The sequence below is a fragment of the Lissotriton vulgaris genome, chromosome 11 (assembly GCF_964263255.1).
Source record: "Lissotriton vulgaris chromosome 11, aLisVul1.2, whole genome shotgun sequence".
Taxonomy (NCBI): Eukaryota; Metazoa; Chordata; class Amphibia; order Caudata; family Salamandridae; genus Lissotriton; species Lissotriton vulgaris.
The window spans coordinates 1062360853-1062386371 of NC_141699.1; the positions used below are offsets into that span (position 1 = coordinate 1062360853).

At 39.9% G+C, this 25519-nt stretch overlaps 1 protein-coding gene across 2 annotated transcripts in view; it reads right to left on the minus strand.

Moving 5' to 3' along the window:
- Positions 1-23320: 23320 nt before the first annotated feature.
- The window catches only part of LOC147684072 (dehydrogenase/reductase SDR family member 4-like), a 106170-nt gene continuing 103971 nt past the window's right edge, over positions 23321-25519 (minus strand). For both annotated transcript variants that reach the window (XM_086944425.1, XM_086944427.1), the window contains one exon: positions 23321-23618. In XM_086944425.1, coding sequence (XP_086800551.1) covers positions 23504-23618 — 115 coding nt within the window. In that variant the 3' untranslated portion in view covers positions 23321-23503. The remainder of the gene's footprint in view (positions 23619-25519) is intronic.

Here is a 25519-nt window from a genome sequence, read left to right on the forward strand (position 1 = left end):
AGCATCAAGGAGCACAAACTCCCTTAATGGGATAAACCTACTATCTCAGGTTACCAACCCCAGAAATGTGATTTACTCATCATCTTTTATAAGAATCAGAAGATATTTATGTGGTGTAAGTCTTCACCACTTTGACAGAGATCTACCTATGGTAAAATATATGGAGATTTTAGAATGTTTATTACATCTTTAAAAAAATAATAAAAATATTGTATGTAAACATTTTATGAAAATTAATTTCATATATTTAGTATAAATGTAGAACAAAGTATACATTGTTACAGCACTACTAACTTTGAAATAAATATTTAATTAATTAAACATATTAAATAAAAAATATTTTTAAATGATTTATTAAATAAACATTCTAACTTAAAGTAAAATGTATACATTTATTTATTATGTATTATAATTACTAAAAGTTATGTATAGTAATATTTATATTACTTTAGTTTATTAAAAAAGTAGTTACATTTATAAAAAGTTCATATTTGTTTAAATAAAATGGGCTCTTTCTTTTCATAGTTCTCTATATATAAATACATTTATATATATATATATATATATATATATATATATATATATATATATATATATATATAGCCAAAAGAGATTTCCCATGTACAAGGAAACGTTACGACAACACTCCAGAAGTTGCTGTGCTTAAGAATTTATTCGGCAGCAAAACAAAAGTTTGTTTTGCTGCCGAATAAATTCTTAAGCACAGCAACTTCTGGAGTGTTGTCGTAACGTTTCCTTGTACATGGGAAATCTCTTTTGGATATTTGGGCCGCCGGGACCCTAACGACGACCCGCTCGTGAGCAGGTACTGGCCAGATACCGGAATTGTGGTTTGCAATATATATATATATATATATATATATATATATAGATACATAGTTAACATTACATTAAATGTATACAGTATTTAAAAATCTAAATACATTTATTTTCATGTTATTTCCAATTAAGTCCTTGAGTCCATTGTTTTTAATAGGAGGGTGGTGCTGTTCATGGCAGTGGACTTACTTCAAAGCTGTGGTGGAGCACATGTACGAGTTATTTGCAGCCATTTGAGCAGTAGTAACTTTAGAAGTGTAGTTTTTGAATAGCAATTGGCTTATGTCCCTACTTAAACCCCCTCCTTACTCTTCACTAAACTCCGATTTTGAAATGGCTATTCCCTATGTAGCCTTCACTCCTCTTGGTCCCTTTCACCTTTACTTCTAAGTAGTAAACTTAAATGTGTGATGATCTCCCCATTGAAAAGATGGAAAAGGTGGAGTTGAAGACTTACAACCATAGGGGAGAGGAGTGGGCCTAATGGCTAGGGCGGTCGTCCTCAAATCTGGGGAACAGGGTTCGTGTCTCGTCAAGGACGCTCAACATCCTGTGATTCTGCGCAAGTCACGTGATCTCCCCGTGCCCAACCCAAAAAAATGAATGTGTCCTCATGTAACGCAACTGGTGCTCGTGTAAAGCGCTCTGATACCTGGTACCCTCGGGTCAAGTTTGCGCTATATAAAACTCTATAAAAAAGAAATAAAGAATATCATAGGTTTATAAATACCAGTTTGTTTTTAAGTCGTAGCACCGAAGTATTACTTTATGTATTACATATTGATGTTTGTGAATCGGGCCCAAAGTGTGCAAATTACACTGTTACTCTCTCCTACGAGCCCTCCCATCTCTTTGACTGCTCTACACCCCGTTGCCTTACTCATCACACCTACTACTGTAGAGCATAACCAGAATACCAACCACAATGCTTTGACATGTCCCTCTAAGTGCTTCACCTCTGATGCAACCAACACACAGGCACGTGATCAGATATAATCACAAACTCCACAACACATCCTAGTGCCTCCATCTTTAGAGCTAGATGTCCTTAATACAGTCAAAGGTCAATGAATCTCTCAAGAAACACCTCTTCTAGAAACCAACATCACAGCTTCCCTCCTGATCTCTAGTTGTACAGTGACGACTGACTCTTGCATATCTACTGCTAATTTGCTCTGAAATTCAGATTATTTAGTGCGTAGATCTTTCACTGTGAGTACAGAGAGCAAAGCCACTCAAGCAATGTTGCACGCCACTGTCCACAAGGGTCTTAGAAATTTTGCTAAGTGTAATGCAGCAAATGGTCTTCACGTGCTACACCGTTCTTGCCTCCATCAGCCTTGTCGTGAGCTGGTGTATGACGACACTGCGACTAAGTCTTCAGTGGAAGCCAAAACACAGTGGTCTTTGATGTGCTTTGAAATTAATGAGCTGAGTGTGTGCATTTGCTTAGCCGAAAGGGGCAAAAGATGAGAGATTGTGCTATGTGGCACTGCATTTATTTATGCCATTTCATATACCGCGAACTTTACCCAAAGGTGTCAGAGCGCTTTACATAAGAACCAGTTGAAAAACATAAGGATTTAGGATTACCTGCGTTACATAAAGGATACAAACAGAAAAAAATTGCAAATGTACAAGATGTAAAGTCACACAAAGAGGAGATACAAATGGATATACTCTAAGAGTCACATAGGAATGGTAGATAGTACAAAGGTCTACTGCATATACTAGTGATTAGAGTTATCTCTATATACATAGGGAAGGCAACAAGGCATATATTCCACAGACATGTTGTTGGTAAGGATTCACCCAGTGGATACCAGTGCAGTGGTATGTTGCATGTGTTTTATGTACATTTATAAATATATATGTTTTTACTGGGTACATATGTGTGAGCCAATGCATGTATATTTGTAAATGCACCTGATTAACTCCTCAATGTTGTGATCCACATATTTTAAGCTTGTTTGCCCTCAAGAGGCATATTATTTCCACTACATCGTGGTGGTAAGCAACCCTTTGATGACACAAGAGCCTGGAGGGCGGGTTGGACAACAAGACATGGAGGCTCCCAAGCCAGTGGAGTGGATGCAGCCTGTGATGAGCAGGTTTGATGATCATAAAGGAGGGTCAGTGCTGGGGTTGCCCACAGAGTCAAATAGGGGCTGATGTGCAACTGGGTGATTAGACAGAATACCAGAAACAGAAATATTGTGGGACAACATTCTGTGTCAAGACTATTCAGGACAAAGATATTGTGATGGTAAGTTTCTATAGCTAAGCAAAGTTCTACGAAATATAATTTCACATATATGTACCTTGATGATATATATATATATATATATATATCTTAAAGGCACACAGATGAGGAATTATGGATCATAAATCTACACTTACCTATTTGCACTTACCTTCTCGATATTTTGGTTCTCGATATTTATGACACGGGTTTCTGGATCCGCAATATTTTAGTTTCTGATATTCTGTCAGGGATCGGTACTACTGTATCACTGTGACTGTACTCCCCTTGCTCACGCTGCTATCATCTAACAACGTCGGACTGAGGTTGCCCTTGCCTTCATCCTCCTGTTTTGCCCAATGCTACTTTACTGTCTGCATCTTCTCTGCTGGCTGCCTCAGTTCTAGCTCACATCATCCATTGCCCCATGTGTTTTTATCCCTCCTCCATCTGTCCTGTGTTCACATTTTCGACCATCTCGAACGCGCCATTTTCGATAGATGATTTCTCTTTGCGCACCATAGTCATATCTGCTTCGTCCAAATCATCTCTACTAACGAAACCTGCCCTCTCATTTCTATTTTATTTCCCTTGTGCATTGCTCCTATCTTTATGTGCTCTAGTCTCATGAACGCCCTCCTGCCACGTATGTACATCTGCTACCCCTTCTGTGTGATATCTTTTTACACTCCCTCATTAACATGCCTTTATGCATGTTTGCACAATGCCTGCTTTCTCCTTGGGTCTCCATCAGTTTGCTCCACCGCTTGGTTTTGTGTGCATGCTTCCTTCCCAGCACATGCTTCGCTGTTATCCTCCCATTTTACCAGGGCTATTGTCTTGTGCTCTTGAATATATCCATTTGCACACCCATGTTCTCCCCTCGTTGACATGTAACACTAAATTTCACCACATCAAGTTATTCGCCATCGCTGGGCATGCTTTAGGTACCGGCGAGCGAGCGGCTTAGGGCAGGTACCAGTTCTGTTTTCCAAAGAGGTCAATGGAACCTCACGAGCTTCTTTCCTCACTGTTGAGGCTTTCCTGAACAATTTTGTGGTTTGGATACAGTTACAAAGGTGGTCGATATCGTATGAGTGCAGAGCAGCCCTGACCACATACCTTAATCTGGGTAGAATTACAGGGTGTATTGAGTGTCGTCGTCTCGAACCCCTGTTTCACTAATCTCGATCCTGAAGAAACGCCATTGGATCCACTAGGGACAACACAGGCGTGAAACATGTCGACCTGTATTGACCATTTTTACCACTTATCTACTCTTTATTATCACTATTTTCACTGAGAATTGCAGAAGGAAAGTGCTCTCAATTGACAATCAGGTCACGAGTACCCTTCCCTGGTTTATTTTAACCATTTTGCTCGAACCCCATAATAAAACCCTCTAAGGGTACCAGTACAATATTGGTAACCCGCTTGCACTATTACCCACACACCCACACTAACAACTGTGGCTTTCCTCTAAAAATATCTCCATCAAAAAGCCCTCTCGCTGGGCCGGTGGGGGACAGCAGGGCCACCCCCACGAGAAGCATAGGTCCAGTGATGAAGCATGACACTCTTATGGGCATGTGAAGGCACTTCTCCAATAAGGTGACGCCCTCCCTCTTCTCTTTGTATCCAACCTTTAACTAATAAATAAGTGAGGTATACTTTACACCTACACGTCAGGCGGCCAAATGGGCAAGCACCCTCATTAGGAACAGTGACCCTCCAGTAATAGACACGTCTGACCTTGGGAGCACAGGTACTGGACCTCATTCTCCGCGTGCTCCCCCCCCCCCCTCTCCTGTGTATTTGATGCTTTAAGTGAATCACATCTGTTTGAAACTGACCCTGGCTGAAGCATTGCGTAAGAATCGTGCAGTGCACCACGTCACTGGAATGCAATCTCCTGCCCTGTCCCCTGGATGCTGTGAGAGATGAGGCAGACAAGACACCCAGAAAGAAGACCATCCTATTTCTTCTCTTTAACCGTGTACAGCAAATGCAGATAATTTGCTAATTCTTTTCTTTTTTGTTTAAATCTGAACTCGTTCCCGACACCTGCTTTAGTGAGGTTGCACAGCGACACAATAACATGTTTGCTTGAAGCAAAAATAGTTTGCACCTGCTGAAAGGTGAAGGGGCAATTGATGAATCGCCCATGGTAATACAATCAGCAAGTTTGTGCGTTCCTAATTTGAGTGAGAACTGGGATGGTGAAAAGTTTACTCTTAGTTCAACACCGGATATCTTGTGTACAAAGCTCTAAAGGCGAATTTTTACAATGCACGTTTCTTTGTACTCTCTATGCCGTGCTAATCTAAGAGTATCGTTTTTCAAACTTTTTTACATGCATGTAGCAGTCTGATGTGTGTGTTCTGAATGCATAAATGTTTCTGTTAACCTGCTCAAAGCATTATTCTGCTTAAGAAGGCAACAGTTCTCCAGGTCGAACACATGCTCGCATTTTGCATTTGACTTAATGATGCAGGCAGATAAACAGGTTAGTCTAAGATCACAAGTGGGCCTATTTACTATGGTTTTACATATCAAGGCTCCTAGGCAGAGGTGTGAAAGGATATAGGTGCAAGCAGAAATCTGCAAGCAGGAGATCTGGTGTGGGGTGGCTACGTTTTCAAGTACCTCGCTCCGCAGTTCTGTAGGCACAGCCTTTGTGCAGTGTAGGCCTCTTCACAACAGGGTAGTCTCCTGCCTGGAGCCCCCCAAAGCAGAGGCACAAAGAGGTGTGAACTATCTGCACTTGGCTATGAAGAGCGACAAAGACAGTGATACGGAAAGAGGCAAAGTGGTTTTACCTAAAAGACACCTCCCACTCTGAACAACAGACTGCAGCCCCCTTCGCCCCCACCATCTACCAAGTGGCAGTGGAAGAACCAAATCGAATTTCTATAGGAGCCTTGTGTTCTTTGTCTTCCCTTCTCTGTCTAGGTCTCTTCCCTCCTGCATTCTGACACGCTTCCACTGTCAGGGAAAACCTCACACTCAACTTGTGCACAGGGAACCGGCCCGATACATCCAAAATGGAACCCACAGGCTGGTTAACCCTTTCGATGCTGATGACGAGCTCAGCTTGTCATCAGCCACGGGTGGCGTGTGCTGATGACGAGCTGAGCTCGTCATGTAGTGCGGTAATTACAAAAATGCAGCACACCGCAAAAATCGCCGCAGCAGCGATGCGGCTAATTTACTCTAATAATATCACTGGGCCCGATTCCCAAAACTAATCTGAGACAAAATCCTAAACTTACTACTTTTGGTATTCACAGAAGGCATTTAGTAGTAGTAAAGTTAGGAGTTCTAACTTTACTACTATTAAATGTCTTTTGTGAATACCAAAAGTAGTAAGTTTAACCAAAAGTAGTAAGTGCCTTCTGTGAATACCAAAAGTAGTAAGTTTAGGATTTTGTCTCAGATTAGTTCTGTGAATCATGCCCACTGTCATTAATTTACACGTACAAATCATATAAGTACAATGCATGTACTACAATAGTCACATACACAAACACAGCATACACTTGGATGGGATTAGGTGATAAACCAAGGTACAAATCTGGCTGTGCATTGGCGAGGCACTCTCAGTAAAAGTCAATTAGTGTGCAAACCTTTCATTAACTGACTAGTGAGGTAAGATCTTTAAATGAGACCTTTTTTTTTCCGCCGCCATCTCCCTTGTGGCAGCTTACATATTGTACAAATGTTAGGATTCTCCAACCTATGCTTAAAAGAGCAGACTTAAGCTTTTCACACATCAGGCTAGGCTCTTAATGTTTAAATGATATTTACACTCTGAACCACATGTTTACACCGTCTGCCCAGGTTATGGAGCAGTGTGTATGATGTTTTCTTTTTCTAAAGCTTACATTCTCTGTTTTCTTCCTATCTCAGGAAGGTTTTCCCCATTAACCTCTAAAATTGGGTACCGGTGTAGCCTACTGCTCCCCATAAAGCGCTTCAACGCCTTTCGTCTGGGGTAGTAAACGCTATATAAATACAATTACAATTCCATTTCTCTACCGGTTTGTCTTCCATTGTGAAAGTTTTTTTCAAATCCTGCTTTTCTCAATCATACCACAAGAGGGCGCTAATGTTCTATAGTTTAATTACACATTTGTATTTATTGTGAGTTGATAGCCAATGAAAAAGGTAACGCTCATACATAGCCCGTTAGGAAACATGCTCTTTTATCCTTGCCTAAAACACGAGAAAGGTTCCAAGAGACGGTGCAGGCAACAAAGCTGCAATTAATCTTCCGGCATTTCACCTAAGGTTCTGCCGCTCGTTTCATTCTGGTATTAAATTTCTTCTAAGATTTTACGAGTGTTTTTCCAGAACTTATAAGACAAGGTGGAGAAAGTCCGTGGTTAGCCATACTTCTGGACGTCTCCTCCCACCAATAGTAACACAGACGTGGGGAAATGTTAATTTTTCCTTGAACCGAGTCCTTTTGGGTGAAAGCCAGTCCGAAAACTACCGGCGATCCAAAGAGGCCGGGAGGAGGCTCATGGCCTCAGTTTGCCCTTGGAGGGGCGTATTTATGAGGCCTTGCGTCACTTTTGCGCAGCGTCACTTTGCATTATATTTACAAAGTGACACATCTAGGTAGATGGATCACTGTGTAAACTCCTGCGCCACATTATACCTGCGTCAGGTATAACATATGCAGGGGGGGCGTTCTGACGCAAGCTAGGGTGACTGACTCCGGAATCTGGGGATCACGGTTCGATCCCCGGCACCGGCGGCAGATTAGCCCAGCACCATGTGACTCTGGGCAATAGCTTGCTTAATCTTCCCGAAGGCCCCCAGCGCCTAGAGACCCTTACGGGTGATTGTGCGCTTTACAAATGGGGACGCAAGGAAGGGTCATAGAAGTGACACAGTGAAATCTATGAGATTTCACTGCGCCACTTCTAGGAAGCAAAAACGTCAATATCTAATGCGTGCCTCACAGCAGGTGTAAGACTGACATAGGCACATTGAAATGGGACTTGCCCATGTTAAATGACCCATTGCTGAAGTTGCATCACGTTTGTGACACACTCCAGCAATTCGTCATTTTTGCTCCCACAGATACGTCAGAAATACTGATGTATCAGTAACTCTTTGCAACATGATGCGTCACAATTGTAAATATGACGCATCAAGCATGTCGCAAAGAGGGCCCAATGAAAAGTGACGCATCGCTGTTTTCACGCAGCAATGCGTCACATTTCATTAAGGAGGCCCGGACTTTCTAAAGGTCCGGCTGATGCCCAGGGGTCTCCTTCCCGAGGTCCATTAGGCGAATCAGACCCAAGGCTGATGATGTTGCCATGCTGATTCTAGACAGATAAATCGATGAACAGTGCTTTTAGTTTATTTGTAGAACTGACCTAGGTTGGAGAGGAGACTCATTCATTCATTTGGAGTCCCAAGAAGATCTCAATGTCATTGCAGACTGAAGTTTGCGCCCGAATCGGGTTTCAACTTACGCAAAATAACCGAACTGTGGGGAAGATTTACAGGCCCCGTTCACATTCTTGTACCACCATTGTGTCACTTTTTTTTATGCAACCGCGGCGCAAACAATGTGGCCAATTTACAACGTGACGCATCTAGGGAGATGCATTGCATTGTAAAACCCTGCGTCACATTATACCTGCATCAGTTATAATGTATGCAGGGTGGGCATTCCCACGCAAAAATCCATGTACAACTGCCGCAGTGAAGTTGACAACATTTCACTGCGTCAGTCTATGCCTTCAATGCGTCAAAATCCCTATGCCTGCGCAGACGAGGCGTAAGGAATAACGCAGAGCTTTTTGCATGGGACTCACCTATCTGTTGTGGCGCATTGCTGGAGTTGTGTCACTTTCATGATCAACTTCAGCAATGTGTCACTTTCATGGCAACAGATGCGTCAGTATTTCTGATGCCTCTGTTAATCCTTGCGCCATGGACCAATGTATTGTAAATACAGCTCATCTATGGTGGTGCAAGGGCATTTGACGCTGGTGCAAGGAAAATTTTGCATCTATGCAGATGCGTCAGTTCCTTCTGAATCCGTCCCTGTTTTTCTTTGCCCAAATTTTGCTTCGCAAAGTATGCGCTTCACAATTTTTCCCCTATTATTCCCATCTAGATGTGTTGAACTCAAAATGGAGCGGTAATACCATACCCAATTAACACTACACACTCCGGTATTGACGTTACTTGCTTATAATGATCCCATCACAATCCGTAGAAACTCTCTCCGGTATTAAGGGGAGATCTGAGTGGCCATCAGCTCTTCTGAATTGATATTTCTGCAGTTATTTAGAGCGCGAAATCAGCCCAAGGGAATGAAAGTGATTTACATGAACACCAGATGTATTACCCAGGGTCAGATACTGGTTTTAGCATTCTGTCCATCATTTGTTGCATCAGCACTTTTTGTGGAAATGGGTACGTCCAGATGTGGGTCCCTTGCTCACCCAAACGGGGGTTCCTTGCTCGCTGTGCCAATGGATTCAAGCTAGCCCGGTTGATGAGGGATGATACCCCGAAACCGGCCCCAGGATACTTGTTTCCGGTCCAGGGAGGACCCAGCATGGCAGTTTGGGCTGGACTGTTCCCATGAGGAGCAGGGTCAAGACTGATTTGCATATGTCTGGGTCCAAAATGGGGTGGCGTAGTGATTAAAAGAACAATGGATTTAATCCAGATCGCTTCACTGGGGGTGCATGTTTGATTCATTCAGCATTCCGTCCATCATTTGTTGCTGCTGCACTTCTTCCCCTAAGTAGTATGGGTATGCCAAGATGTGGGTTTCTTGCTTGCTATTAATTAATTAATTAATTGTGGGTTTCTAACGCGCTGGAATCAACTCCCGAACGAGTATCTCTGCGCAATAGACCGCTGGGGAACCCCTCCTGCCTTTCCCTGTGAGATAGTCCCTACTGGGTATCTCCAAGGTGAAACCAGGCATCCCCGATGTATGTGGGTGGCCGTTGTGGAGATGAGGCAAGCTAATGCCCAGAGTTGCCGAGTGTGATCCCTGGTTAGAGTAGGCACCGAGGTGAGAATTATCGAGTCCGCTGACCCTGGTCCACGACCCTGCTGCATTGGGAATTGAACCCTGGTCTCGGGCTGTCCTCTGCTCCCGGGTCTGCCTCCTCTAACCAGCGAGCCACACCACTCCACTATGCCATTGGATTCAAGCTAACCTGGCTGATGAGGGGTGTTACCCCGAAACTGGTCCCAGGATGCTTGTTTCTGGTCCAGAGCGGACCCAGCTTGGTAATTCGAGCTGGACTGTTCTGTTCTAATGGGGAACAGGGTCAAGTCTGATTTGCATATGGCTGGGTCCAAACTGGGGTGGCGTTGTGAGCAAAAGAACAATGGATTTAATCCAGATCGCTTCACTGGGGGTTGAATGTTTGATTCATTCAGCATTCTGTCCATCATTTGTTGCTGCAGCAGTTTTCACCCTAAGTGGGATGGGTATGCCCAGATGTGGGTATCTTGCTCTCTGTGCCACTGGATTCAAGCTAGCTGGCTGATAAGGGGTTTTACCCTGAAACCCGTCCCACGATGCTTGTTTTGGTCACTTGGCAGTTCCAGCTGGACTGTTCCGATGAGAACCCGGGTTAAGACTGATTTGCATATTGCTGGGTCCAGACTGGGGTGGCATAGTGGGCAAAAGAACAATGGATTTAACCTATATCTTTTGACTGAAAGTGAATGTCTGATACATTTAGCATTCCTTCCATCATTTGTTTGCGTAGCGCAGATTATGGTTTTAGCCACAACAGGTAGTCATTTGCCCTAATTCACAGGCTAATAAGTGGACTCCAGGACTCAACCCTGATTTCACAGTTCCTAAGTTGGCAGTTCTGACCATAACATCACGTCCTTACAAAGAACCATGTCTGGATAAAGCAGACATGATGGGAGTTCTGAGGGGGCATGGCACTATGTTGATGTCTGGTGAGTAACACCTGTTTAGGTTTCGCCTGCACAGCACTTGCTCTATGCTTGTCAAGTCTATTGTCTTTAATATAAATATTAAAAGGAGAATACATCCCACCCCCTCACTTTCCTGGCTTTTCATTACTTCCTGCACTTGCCACTTACATTTCCTCCAATTTTATTGGCTATAGGATTTTTTCCTGCACTGACCAATGCTTTTTCCCTGTCTGCTTCCCTTATCAGTTTCCTTTAGCCGAATTACTGTGAACATCCGCTTGGTGGAATAATTTTTTCATAAAGTTTTGCCTCTTTCTGCTTTCTGACTTCCCTGTCTATGGCCTTAAAATAGGCTGCAGGGACTGAGTATGGCATGTTTTGTTGTACATATAAGAAACATGGTAAGGACATCATTTTAAATAATGCCGCTCTACCGAGCAATGAAAGTGGCACCGCCAGTGCTGTACGTCGCTTTTGAGTCTTATCAAGGGAGTTTGGAGGTCTGGAGTGGAACAGGTCAGGGTCGGTCGATGATGCCAAGATATCTGAACCTGTCTGTCGCTATTTGGGCCTCACATTCCGCTGGAAGATCAGGTTTTTGACCATGTAGGACATATATAAGTGATTAAGACCAGTTGATCGTGCATCCTGAATACCTGCCAAAGTTTGTGAAGGTGTTGAGCAGTCTTGGAATCAAAGGTTTTGGGTCTGCGATGTACAAAAGAACATCATCAGTGTAAAGAGATATCCTATCTTCCCACTGCACCGTCCAGTACAGGCCACGGTCCAGGGGGTCCGTCCAAACCCAGGCCGCCAGAGGCTCAAGCATCAAGGCAAAAAGAAGTGGCGAAAGTGGACAGCACTGCCTCATCCCACGCCTGAGCGGGACACATGAGATGTTCTTCCATTGATGACCACCTGGGCTAGAGGCTCAGTGTAGAGAAGCCGGAGCCAGGACATAAACTAATCTAGGGAGAGGACCACTGCATCCTCCTGGATTATACCAACTTGACCCAGCACTCCATAGAATCTCCTCAAGTTGAGAGCCGCGTTGCGGCCCGGCATGAAGCCAGATTGGGCGGGATGTACCGAATTAGAGATAATTTGGATAAGAGGGGAAGCTATGAGCTTGGCCTCGGCATTCAGGGGCGATATAGGCCTATATGAGGCAAAATTTACTGGGGGCTTGTCCTCCTTATGGATGACCACTATTTAGAACAGACATTGTTCACTGGAAAGGGTGCCCCTTTGGGTACAGAGCAGGAATATCGTCGTAAAAATATCGAGTAACATAAATATCGCTGCAAAAATATCTACAGGAAGAAATATCGATGACAAAAATATCGTCTGACCAGAATATCGACAGACAGGTAAGTAATATCGTTAACATTAATATAGTTGTAATAAATATTGTTTACAAAAACATAGTTTACAATAATATCGTTTTTTAAATAATTATAAGTAATGTAGTGTTTTTAATGATTATTTTTAGTCAAAGTAGTATTTTTAGTAGTATATTATTATTTAATAATGTATTTTCAGTTGAATTTAGTATTAATAGTTCCGTAGCGGGTTGTGGGTTTATAGGGGAGTAGGGTGGGAAGTAATTTAAATATAATGAAATAATACATTAATTAATGTTTTAAATGAATATAAATAGTGTAATAAATAATAGTTAATTAATTTCAATTAGTTAATTGAATAATAAATATGTAATTAATTATGTTAATTTTTAAATTATTTTTAGGTGTGTGTACAGGATTTTTTTAGTGAAAATGTTTTTGGGTAAAGGGGTATTTTTAGGGTTCAGGGTCAGTTTTCAGTTTTTGAGTAAAGGGGTATTTTTAGGGTTCAGGGTCAGTTTTCAGTTTTTGGGTAAAGGGGTATTTTTTGGGTTCAGGGTCAGTTTTCAGTTTTTGGGTAAAGGGGTATTTTTTAGGGTTCAGGGTCAGTTTTCAGTTTTTGGGTAAAGGGGTATTTTTAGGGTTCAGGGTCAGTTTTTAGTTTTTGGGTAAAGGGGTATTTTTAGGGTTCAGGGTCAGTTTTCAGTTTTTGGGTAAAGGGGTATTTTTAGGGTTCAGGGTCAGTTTTCAGTTTTTGGGTAAAGGGGTATTTTTAGGGTTCAGGGTCAGTTTTTAGTTTTTGGGTAAAGGGGTATTTTTTGGGTTCAGGGTCAGTTTTCAGTTTTTGGGTAAAAGGGTATTTTTAGGGTTCAGGGTCAGTTTTCAGTTTTTGGATAAAAGGGTATTTTTAAGGTTCAGGGTCAGTTTTCAGTTTTTGGTTAAAGGGGTATTTTTAGGGTTCAGGGTCAGTTTTCAGTTTTTGGGTAAAGGGGTTTTTAAATATAATGAAATAATAGATTAATTAATGTTTTACATAAATATAAATAGTGTAATAAATAATAGTTAATTAATTTTAATTAGTTAATTGAATAATAATTATGTAATTAATTATGTTAATTTTTTTATTAATTTTAGGTGTGTGTACAGGATTTTTTTAGTGAAAATGTTTTTGGGTAAAGGGGTATTTTTAGGGTTCAGGGTCAGTTTTGGGTTTTTGGGTAAAGGGGTATTTTAATTATATATATGTATTATTGTTGTTATATAAAGTAATGTGTAAAATCAATTTATATGTCCACATTGATTAAGTTTATAATTAAAAAGTGTAGTAAATTTTTTTGAAATAGTTAAAAAATAAAAGTAATGTAATGTATTTTGTTAATAGTACTTATATTTATTTATTATTTAATGTAATTTTAATTATTTTAAAAAGTCGATATTTTTTACATCTATATTAATTACAACGATATTTTGGAGTCGATATTTATGTACTTACCTGTTTAAGTATAGGGTGTCGGTATTTTTGTAAACGATATTTTTGCAACGATATTTATGTCAGCTATATTTTTGTTATCGATATTTTAACACCCTACCGCCCCTTTGTCTACTCTCCTTGTAGATGTGCAACAGATACGGTGCTAATGTGGCCACTGTGAGCTTGTAGAGCTCCATCAGAAGGCCGTTAGGGCCCATAGCTTGGCTAGAGCGCAGGCTCCCTATCGCTCCAGCCTCCTCATCCTCAGTTGGGTCGCTCTCCATAAGAGGTGTGTCCTTGCATGAGAGGGTTGGGTGACGTATGTAAGATAGGGGGGGATATGTACAATGAAGTGGCGGAGCATGTCGTTAGCCTCCTTGGCTTAACATCACGCTCTGCCACTTCGGAAACACACCATATTTACAAGAATGTGGTGCAGACTTGCATTTCCCCCTGCAATGGCGCTAAGTTTAATGACTTATCGCCAACACAGGCACCCTTGCACCGGAGTGAAAGGGTGTCTGTGTGCAGGGGAGGATTGGTTATGTGTAGAAAGGTGTCCCTTCCTGCACAGAAACAATCCTAAAATGGAATTTTGTAACTAATGTGTGCTGCTTCATGCAGCACACATTACAGTTACAAAATGGCATTTTTTTAAAGGTTTGTTCATGCACAGGAAGGGACACCTTCCTGTACATGAACAAACCATAGCATTTTGCTTTTTCCATGTGTGCTGCACAAGGCAGCGCACATGGAAAGAGCAAAAACGAGAAGAAATAATGCATTTCTCCACGTTTCCCAATTTAAGACCAGGATTATCCTGGTCTTCATTTTGGCACTGCCTCCTATGTACGCCACCCTTGTACATAGGGGCAGCGTCAAATACAAAGGGTGTTGCAGTGGAACACCCACCACAACACCCACTGCCCACCCCTTTCATGCTAACCATAGTGTGAAAGGGTGCCTAATGTACAAGGCAGCGTTAAGCCACGCTAAGTGGCTTAACACTGCATTGTACATAGGGCGCAGCCCCTATCACCACCACAACATCCGTAAAAGTGACGTTGTGGTGGCAATAGGGGCTTGTACATATGCAAAACACGTGAAGTATCCCGAACAATCAAGCTCAAAATGCTCAAATGCGGGAAAGGAGGCAACTACTTTTTGTTAATTATCCCTCACACACCCTATTGGGGTCAAGCTTCCTCATAGGGTTCACCCTGACTCCAAAGGTCAGGGTGGGCTCGACCGTGTTTCAGGGAGCGCTTAGAAGTTGTAGGCCAGGGGGTCTAAAGATAAAAATCCTACTGCATTCCCCACGTATCCCTTTATTCGTGGGAACGTAGCTGATATTAAAATAAATATATACAAGTGGTTGTTTGAAGGTAATGATCCTATGACCCTAAGGGTGTGCCAATATGTTTCAGCCCTTGTTTAGTGGCCTGTTCGGTCATTCAATATGGCCATTACCAATGTATATCACACACGCTTTTTGCACTATTTTTTTTAGCGAAATGCATCAGTGACTAAAATGCCAATTCAAATAATACCATGTAATTTCATGCAATATTTGAGTATTTTGAGTAATATCTGCAAAATGAAGTTAGCGTGTTTCACCGGATTTAGCTGTCGCTTACTCTTAGATTAGATTTTTTATCAAGTTTCTTTGTTATTTAATTGCAAGATCATTTGAAAAAATTTCAAAAGAAACGCTATTGCTCACATTGGAAAACAAATAGTAGGTAGAACAGGTGACCGCAAACAGCAAAGAGTTCTGTTATTACAGCTACAAATTAGGCATTTTTAGATCTGACCTAGAGATAGGATTAGCTGTTTACTAGTTCTATGTTTTGCAAACAAATCCTAATTGAAATACATATATATTGCGTCATTTGGGCCTTGATGCTTGAACAAACTTCATTTATACCAGCTTTTTAAGTCTGTGCCCTGGTGTTTTGCCACAGTGGATGCCGATACTTTTGTATTTTGTTGGAATATATATATATATATATATATATATATATATATATATATATATATATATATATATATATATATATATATATATATATATATATATATATATATATATATATATATATATCCTTGCAATCTCTGTTCACCACGGCGATTCACACCAAACAGAAAGGAGGACCCCAAAGCAGCAAATGAATTTCAAGTGGGAAGATGGTATTTCAGGCATGACGCGTTTCGGTTAACTGGTAACCTTGATCATATATATATGTATATATATATATATATATATGTATATATATATATATATATATATATATATTTGATTAACTGTACATAAGCCCACTGGGGCGAGATGAAGTACACCTATAAAATCATGGACATTTTTTAATTGTACTAATGGTTTTGGCTACAATAATGCATTGTATTGAAATGGCGGCTCTATTAATTGATGTGTATTTTAACCATTCTAATATGTCTGCCAAAGTTGTAGCGGTGAATGTGCAGGACAGTCCTGTTTCTATGCTAACGAACTTGTATGTAAATAGCACCAAGCACAAAAAGATTTTTACCGTGACCAATTCTTGGTGGCGAAACCCGTTGGTAGGCAGCTACCTGATTTTGTGCCTTAAATAAAATCACTTACGCATTCAGAAGCAGCCTGCGTGTATTCTTCAACCAGGAAGGAAACTTAGAGTGGAATTCGAAGGGTGTCCGGCACCCGTGCAGGCTCGCCGCAGCCTTGAAACCAGGAACAGCCGGGTATGGTGGTTTGATATATATATATATATATAAACTCGTACCAGTACTCCAGAAATCCTGCAATATTCAGGACACCACCAGAGGAGGAAACGAGAGCCGACCCAGCTTGCAGGTGAAAAAATTATCTATTGATTTTTATCGCCATCAGCATAACGTTTCGGCCTACCCAAAAGCCTTGTTCACACAACGCTAGCAAGGGAACAGGTGATTTTTAAAGTGCCAAATGCTCAAAAACATGTTACGTGATTGGTTGAACAACAGAGTCCGCCTTGATAGACATAGAAAACATTCTTTAACATTGTTTCTCTCCCGTCTGGTGTAAAAGCATACATATTAGACAGTGAGAATAAAAACCATAGAAAGTGTTAATCAATATATAAATACATTGTTTGCGATCCAAAAAGCCTGCACAATGAAGAAAGCTTAATTTCATCGATATAACACAAAAAAAGAGTCACTGCTGCTCAGTCAGAGACATCAAGTACATCACATTATCTTTTTATACAAATGATAAAACATCCTCATCTAATGTAACTGAAGTGGGTTAATTCATGGTAATAATACTATATTGAAGGGAGAGTTTTTGCATCATCATGTGGTTATCATAGTGTAAGCAATACATAACATTAGTGCAAAGTGCTGTGCAAAATATACGCTCAATATAAAAGAGTCAATTCTTTTATAGAAACATTTAAAACCAGATTATAAAGAGGGGACCATTGAACTGTGCTAAAGGAGAGGAGTCCAGAAGCTCCAAACCTCCCATAAATTTAAGATGATTATACAGTAAGGGGGAAGTGAGTAATGGAGCCTTCAGAATAGAATTGGGAATGGTAAACTGGACAACCAAAGGAAACTATAAACAGGTATAAAAATCATCACTGGCATTGAGGCCAGAGGGAGTTTTACTGTCGAGTTCCACAATGTACCTTGTCTCAAGGGCTCATAAGATAGCCTCGCGTTTTCCTCCCCTCCTCAATGGTGGAACCGCATCATTGACAAAGTACTGTTGACTTTGATTTTCATGAAGATCTTTAAAGTGGCGTGCAACTGGGTAAGCTGTATCACTGGTGTTGATGGCCCTTATGTTCTGGAGTATCCGTTTGTGAACCTGCAACTTGGTACTCCCCACATATCGCAGGCCACATGGACACTCCAGCACATATACAGCGAACTCCGTTTTGCACGTCAACTGTTTGTGGATAACACAGGGGATGTCTGAAACAGGTGTAATATATTGAGTCTTATTCACCCCGTGTTTGCAGGCCTTGCAGACAGCACATTTTCTGAAGCCCTTACTGGCCTTCAGCCATGAGATGTTGGTTAACACCTCCGGACTAGATTTCACAAAAGCATTGCTCAAAGAGCGTGCTTTTCTGAATGAAATCTCAGGTTTAGCTGACATGAAATCGCCAATCACTGGATCACTTGATATCAGATTCCAGTTTTTGGTGACAATTTTACAGATGGGTTGATGTTGCCGGTTATACGTTAATACCAGTATGACTGGTGGATTGGGATTGGCTGGTTCCGCTATCCTAGATTTTTTGTGTAGCAGAACTTCTTTCCTTGAGATAGAGTTAACCTTGCGTATCGCCGCATCTACTGAGTTCTTGGTGTAACCCCTAGCCAAAAACCGTGCCTTGCTCTCCCCCTGAGCTATCCTTCATTGGCCCTCTGTGCTGCAAATGCGTTTGATTCACAGCATTTCCCCGTAGGGAATACTGTGAATCGTATGCGGCAGGTGATGACTCTGGGCGTGCAACACAGTGTTGCCTGCTGTTGGATTCCTGTATAACACAGTTTCCAATTTGTTGTCCTGAACCACTACCTCTACGTCTAGAAAGCAGATTCTTTCCTGACTAATAGTGGAGGTGAAATTCAGATTGAAAGAATTCTGGTTCAAACGGTCAATGAAATCACTCACCTGTAATTGGGTACCCCACCATATTAAAAAAAATATCATCAATATAGCGGTACCAATGTACCACATGTTCAACAACCACATCATTAAAGGTGCCATGTAGGACCTGCTCCTCCCAGTAGCCCATATGCAAACAGGCATAACTGGGAGAAAAGCAGGCCCCCATGGCTACACCCCTGACTTGTTGGAAATGTTGATTGTTAAACAAGACAAAGTTATTGTGGAGACAAAAGGAGATCATACAGATTAACATCTTATTATGTTCATGTAAATGAATCGATCTATTACCCAGATAGAACTCTACAGCTCTCAAACCATCCAAATGGGAAATGCTCGCATAGAGAGCTGAAACACCCAACGTAATCAACCAACATTCAGAGTCCCAATGTACATTCTCCAACTGTCTGAGAAAATCACCAGAATCTTGTACATACGATGGCAAGGTTTTCACAAAATCCTGGAGAAAAAAATCAATGTACATAGTCACATTTTCCAACAACCCATTTCGGGCCGAAATAATGGGCCTGCCTGGGGGATTTGTAAGGTTCTTGTGAACCTTAGGGATCAAGTAAAAAAATAATATAATAAATAATAAATTAATCCTTGGAGCCGAAATGTCATGCGATGTGCTTGCACTGATTAAATAACCTTTTTGCACGAACCTGGACCGTGTCTGCGTCAATCTGTGGTGAGAAGGGGACCCATAACCTATGGAGACAGAGTGCTGTTCTATGGATATATATATATATATATATATATATATATATATATATATATATATATATATATATATATATATATATATATATATATATATATATATATATATATATATATATATATATATATATATATATATATATATATATATATTGTACTAAATGCACTCCTTGCTGGATAAACTCGTAATAATAATGATATTAATGTGAAACAATAAACAATTCATTGCCCTTTCTCAGTCCCTTGATTACAGCAAATATGACCTCCATGTTCTTCACACTATGGTGTCGATTCACAAAGGTAAACTTGCATCTTTGTGTAAGTTTACTACTTTTTGGAATTCATAAAGGTAAACTGAGACCAAAAGTCTAACTTTACTAGTACTAAATGACTTTTGGTCTAAGTTTACCTTTGTGAATATCGAAAAGTAGTAAAGTTAGACTGTTGGTCTAAGTTTATCTTTAGGACTACCGTAAAGTAGTAAACCTTCACAAATGTTTAAGTTTACCTTTGTGAATCGGGCTCTATTTTTAGGGTCTGATTTTGAGATGCTCACAACATTCCAACCCGTGTGTAAACCAATGTTTACGCACAGGTCGGATGTATGAGTCAAAGGGTATTGAACACATTAGATAATTATTGGATACATTAGATACCTCTAGCTTTGTTACATTTCGACAGTTCCAATCTGCTGAAATTTAACAGGTGGAATGAGTATGGTATTTACCATACCATGCGGATTTTGGTGTGTTAAAAAACCAAAATCTGCATGTTATCAATAACTTGTAATGAACCCCAAGGTATCATTATTTACCAGGTGCAATAAATATAACCTGTATTTGTAATCAGGTCATTAAAGTGCAGACTCTATGGAGAGCACATTCTCACCCCCATGCATGGGAGTCCTTATGAAGCTCACACAAAGAGAATACCCTGTCAAGACCCACTGTGTGATGCAGGGTAAGTGCTTTCCCTGCACCACAAAACATTATTATTTCCATTTTTATGCCTTGCACCATGAAATACCAGGAGTTTAAAGGCTTCAGCTGCTTTCAATGTGGTAAGTATTCAAGGGTACAGCTCAGCTGTTAAACACCATATCCAGTAGAAGAGGTCATGGTGCTTCTTCCTAGTAAAATGCTTCTTGGGGATTGCCACAGGAGAGGGATACCTGAGCAGGAATATACTCTACTAGACCACCAGGGAAAGTATCAGAAGGGGAGTGGTCCCCCCACCATAGTAACCCTCTCCCCGCTAACCAGGCTCCACACAGTGTTTTATACCTCCTATGGGTTGAATTGTTGTTGTTTTTTTACCTAGCCTACTAGACCACCATGGAAGAAATTTAAAAAATGGAATGGAGTGGGAGGGTCCTGCATGCAACAAAAATTGGTTTAAACAAAGCTGTATCAGGATATGATTTATATTGGTAATGGAAGTGTGTTGGGTATCATATTCACAGAAATGAACATTTTAATGCCACAATATCTTATAATGGGAAATCTTGCTTATCTAGAACAACTTATTAAAGTACAGAGATGCCAGAATATCAGATAATTTTAAGTTATGCAAACTCAAGTCAGTCTCTTGAGTTTTTTCAATTTTTAAAATTGTGCACCTTCGACTGAAGCAATTTTCATTTGTCTCTCAAATGCTGCATTGACATTGAGACCTTTATTCAATGTGACACCAAATGATGGAATATGAGACAACTATATGTAAGATTCTAGATGTTCAATGTGAATGCAAATTATATAGTGCCATATTCACAAAGGTCACATCATTTAAAAAAATTCTAAGTATGCTATTAATTGTTTTAATAATGATATAATAAACATGTGCTGTTTATATATATTTGTAACATTCATTATATTTATTTATATTTGACCTATTGTAAATAATTTCATTTAATTTAACATTATTTTCTGTGGGATTTTATGTTAAGTCCCTACCTCCATTAATTTCCATGGGGTGTTACATTACCAGTAATTAGCCATGTGCAGTGCTGGACTTACTACTGTTTTCTTTGTACTAACTTATTACACTGACAAGGGCCTAATTCCCAAAGGTAAGTTAAACCTTTGAGTAAGTTTACACTTACACTTTGTTGTAAGTGTACTGCTTTCTGTATTCACATAGTGTAAACTTACTGAAAGTGTAAGTTACATATCTCCACCCCAGAGTAATGCAAGTGCTTACTCTTGCATGGGTGGGGGATGTCGGTCCCTAAACCGCAACCTCACTCTTTCTAAACTTCTCTTATTCCTCCCTATTTCCTTTTGTATTTAGTAGTAATTCTGCCTTTTTCCCCACCCACTTCCCTGGTTCCCTTCCATATTTACTACTAAATGGAGTGGAGAATTCCACACATATAAGTACGAACAAAACACACACTTTGTAGTATGTTTTGTAGTAGTATCACAAAAAGTATAGTTTGTAAATAAGGCCCAGAGTTTGTGAATACCAAAAAGTGGCAACTTACCTAAAAGTGTAAACTTACACAAAAGTGTAAGTTGCCTTTGTGAATCAGGCCCTTATTGTTTCATTTGCTTTGAAACCTCCAATTAACTAGAAATTATATATGTTATTGGTAGCTGGCCCAGCGAGGCGAGATTTGAACAGAAACTATGGATTGTTGAAATACTATGCATTATATCCCTAATATAGGGCCAAATACCAGTAAACCAGTTTAATATTATACCATTACTCCCCCTGTTTAGGGCTATAATGCCTGTTATAAGGTATTTTTCTGAGTTATAGGCCTGAGCCACAGGCTTGGGCCTGCCTGTAACAAGGAAATCAGCCTTTAACATCCGGTATAGGCCACGGCAGAAGGGCTATAACTTTATTACATTCCATCCATTGTGAGCAGAATGTTATGAAATAAAAAGGAAGGAACCAAAAGAAACTCAATGGACTATTATAGCAGAAGGCCTGTACCACCTATTATTGGCCATGAATCGCATATTTGACTTCAATGGTGTTCTCAACGTCTGAATGTTCTATTAAATATGGCAAAGTCCTAAAAAATAATCCAAAGAATACATATAGGTGCATAATATACACAGAATTCAAGCAAGTAACATTTGGAAGATGAACATCTTGTTTTTTTAATTGAATCTTTCGTAGAGGAATGCTGTTATCTAATATGCTGTCATAAACTGTAAATCCATCAGTTGAAAAGCATGCTGTAGACCACTTCTTTGAAAACAGTACTGCTTCTGTGAGTGTCTTCCTCTTTCCAATGATGGCTTTCAAAAATACAATGCAGTAAGGTTTACACAATGTAGCTTTCTGCAAAAAGCAAATTATACAAACACTGAGGCCATGCATCAAAACTAAATCTGTCACACTTAAGTTTTAAGACAAGAGGGACAACTATGTTTAACAAAATTTAGTATAACAAATTGAAGCCTTAAGAATTTTAGCAACTACGATAGACAGATGATATCCTAATTTATCAAATCCCACTAAGGGGCTGAGTACGATGTGGTTAGGAAATCTTCTCGACCGAATCGGTTTGGAAATGGTTTGGACCGACTCGGATCGGGAGAGTCCGACTGACTGAGTATGATGCATCCGGATGCTTCCAGATACGATTTGGTTGGACTCCCATTGACTTCAATGGGAGCATATGTTACTAACGACATCGTAATTGGGCCCTCGGTCGGGAAGACACGTTCCTGATCTGATTCAGAAGGAGCAAATGATGTTAGGAGGCCTTCCTAACCTCATCGTAATCAGGCCCTAGGTGAGAATGCTTTCCTAACCGCATCATTCGTAATCGGGCCCTAAGTGAATTCAGGAGCTTAAGTGCAAGGCAAGCTTTCCACTTCATTCAGATGTTTGTGAATTATAGCAAACCAACGAAATAACATTAAAAACAGTATTGATGATATATGTATTATAAACTGCATTTGATCCTTGAATGTGCTGATGTAATACCATGCTGCAAAGATTAACAATGTATATGTGCTGAGTAGATTTGGAGCACTGAGAGCACAGTCATTTTTTTCTACATAGATGACTTGTTGTAATATGGTAAAACAAGAAATAGCAATCGGCATCTGACATTTTGATAAACATGCAGGAAAAATCAGAGGGTGTGCAAATGTTGTTTTTAATTTCAAAACAAGCTAACAAAAGGTACAAAGGCAGAACACATCGTACAGTTCAAAAGTAGTGTTTAAGTAAAGTAATTACATGCATGAAAATGGTATAAACTTTGGTTTGCTTTCTTCTTCTGTATGTAAGGTTGTAAAATGAATATTCTATTCATTTTATAGTCTTGTCTTGTACCCTCCACTAACCGCGACTGTCTCTCCGGTCATGTAAGAAGCATCCGACGAGAAGAGAAAAGACACAATTCCAGCACATTCCTCTGGTTCTGCAATTCTAAGGACACAAAGAACATGAGGATTGTTAAAAACGTAGTAAATCTGAGGTACAAAACTCAATCTGTTAATTTTCTAGTATTTGCATCTTTCTCTAGATTACACTATTTTCATATTGCTTTCATGAGTTGAAATAGTATTAGCACCCTCTGTTTTTTTTTGAAATTTCAGTTTTTGTTATTCACAAATATCGTAACCATTTGGTCTTGATAATTTAAGATTTCTCCTTCTGTAAGTGCCTTGGTAATGTTCTCTGCCAGTTGTTCTGTACATCAAGAAGTTATGAATGAGTTGTGAATACATAAGTAGGTAAATAATATATTTAATTGTCCTTACTGACATTTCATTCACAGGGTAGTACAAAATTACAAACACAGAACAAAAAATGTGCCCTTAGAAAAATAAAAATGCAAGAAGGGTAAAAATGCATTAAAACAAATAAAAGCCCACCACAAGATAGCTGCCATGTGATGGTGCACATGTCTGTTATTCACTTTGGATAGTTGTTTCTTGAAACAAAAAAAAATACTCCAAGATAGCTACTGTGCATGAACACTTTGGCACTGACTTTGGAATGGTTTGAAATATTTGTACTACTTTCTTTTGAGTTAAACACTTTTTTACTTTTTCCTATCGTTTGCCATAGGGAGACTTCAGAATCAGGGTGCTGTTCTCTCTATGGTAAAGTATACGGAAAATTTAAAAACAGTTATTATTCGAACATATTAAATGAAAATTGTTTTACTGAAGTAGAAATTGATGAATCCATTTTATTATGCACTATTAGTTATTAAACGTGATGTTCAATTTTAATTTAAAATAATGAAATTATATTTAAAAAAAATAGTCTTACATTAATTTAGAAATACAAAATAGTTAATTTTATTAAATTATTTGGGGGATAATTAGGATGTTGGTCGAAAAGCCTCCGACTGCTGGTTGGAGGCTTTCCAACCGACGTCCCTGGTTTGACTTCTGACCCCCGAATTACAATGACGGTGGTCGGAATTCAAACCGGCCGGTCATACCGGCTGACTTCCAACGGTCGTTCACAGCACCAGGGAGGGCGTGCTCCCGTCGTCCAACGGAATGGGATAAAGGAGAATTTGTGTCCATCCCCTGCTCATGATTGAAAAGCTTTCTTGTCAATTTCAGTTTCCTGCTCTTGATTCAATGGCTTTCCTCTGTATTCCTATGGAGTATTTTCATTTTACTGTGGTTTGATTGAATTAGTTGTTTCTTTTCAATGAGGACGTCGCAAATTTGCACTGTAGTGTATGAGGTACTATTTCCTTTCCCCTTCTGTCTCTATCCCTTCTCTTCTGCCTCCCTATGTTCCCCTAATGTATTTATAGATTATTTGTCCCTCCAGTGCTTTTTCTCCCCCGAGCCTCTTTGCACTCACTGCCAATCTGCTATTTATATAGGCAGCCAGCTTTAAAAGTATTTAAACCAACCATTCTAAGATGGCCGATGCGCATGCACACAGAGCAGCCATCTGGAGAAATGACAAACACTGGCAACGCCATATGTTTCATAGGAATGAACTAATGTATTTGCCAATGATTTTTATGCTTTGCATCATGACCATAATGTCCTTTCCACTAAAGTTTTTAAAGGATTTTTTATGAGTTATTTTTACATTGTGGGTATTTACTTTTCTCAGAAGAGAAATGTAATGCCTGTTAACAAATGTGTTTTTTTCAGAGAACATAACAATATTCTGGTACTTGTAGAACTCCCGATTTTTTGGATGGCATTTCTACAGCGATGAATTTCGATTTTTTATAAAATTTTGCATAGTGTCTTAGAGAACCTTTGGGAGAAGCAAAGATCAGCAAAGTACACAGTAGTCTAACCTTTACATATATTGATATTCTGCTTGGCTGCAAAGAATTATGC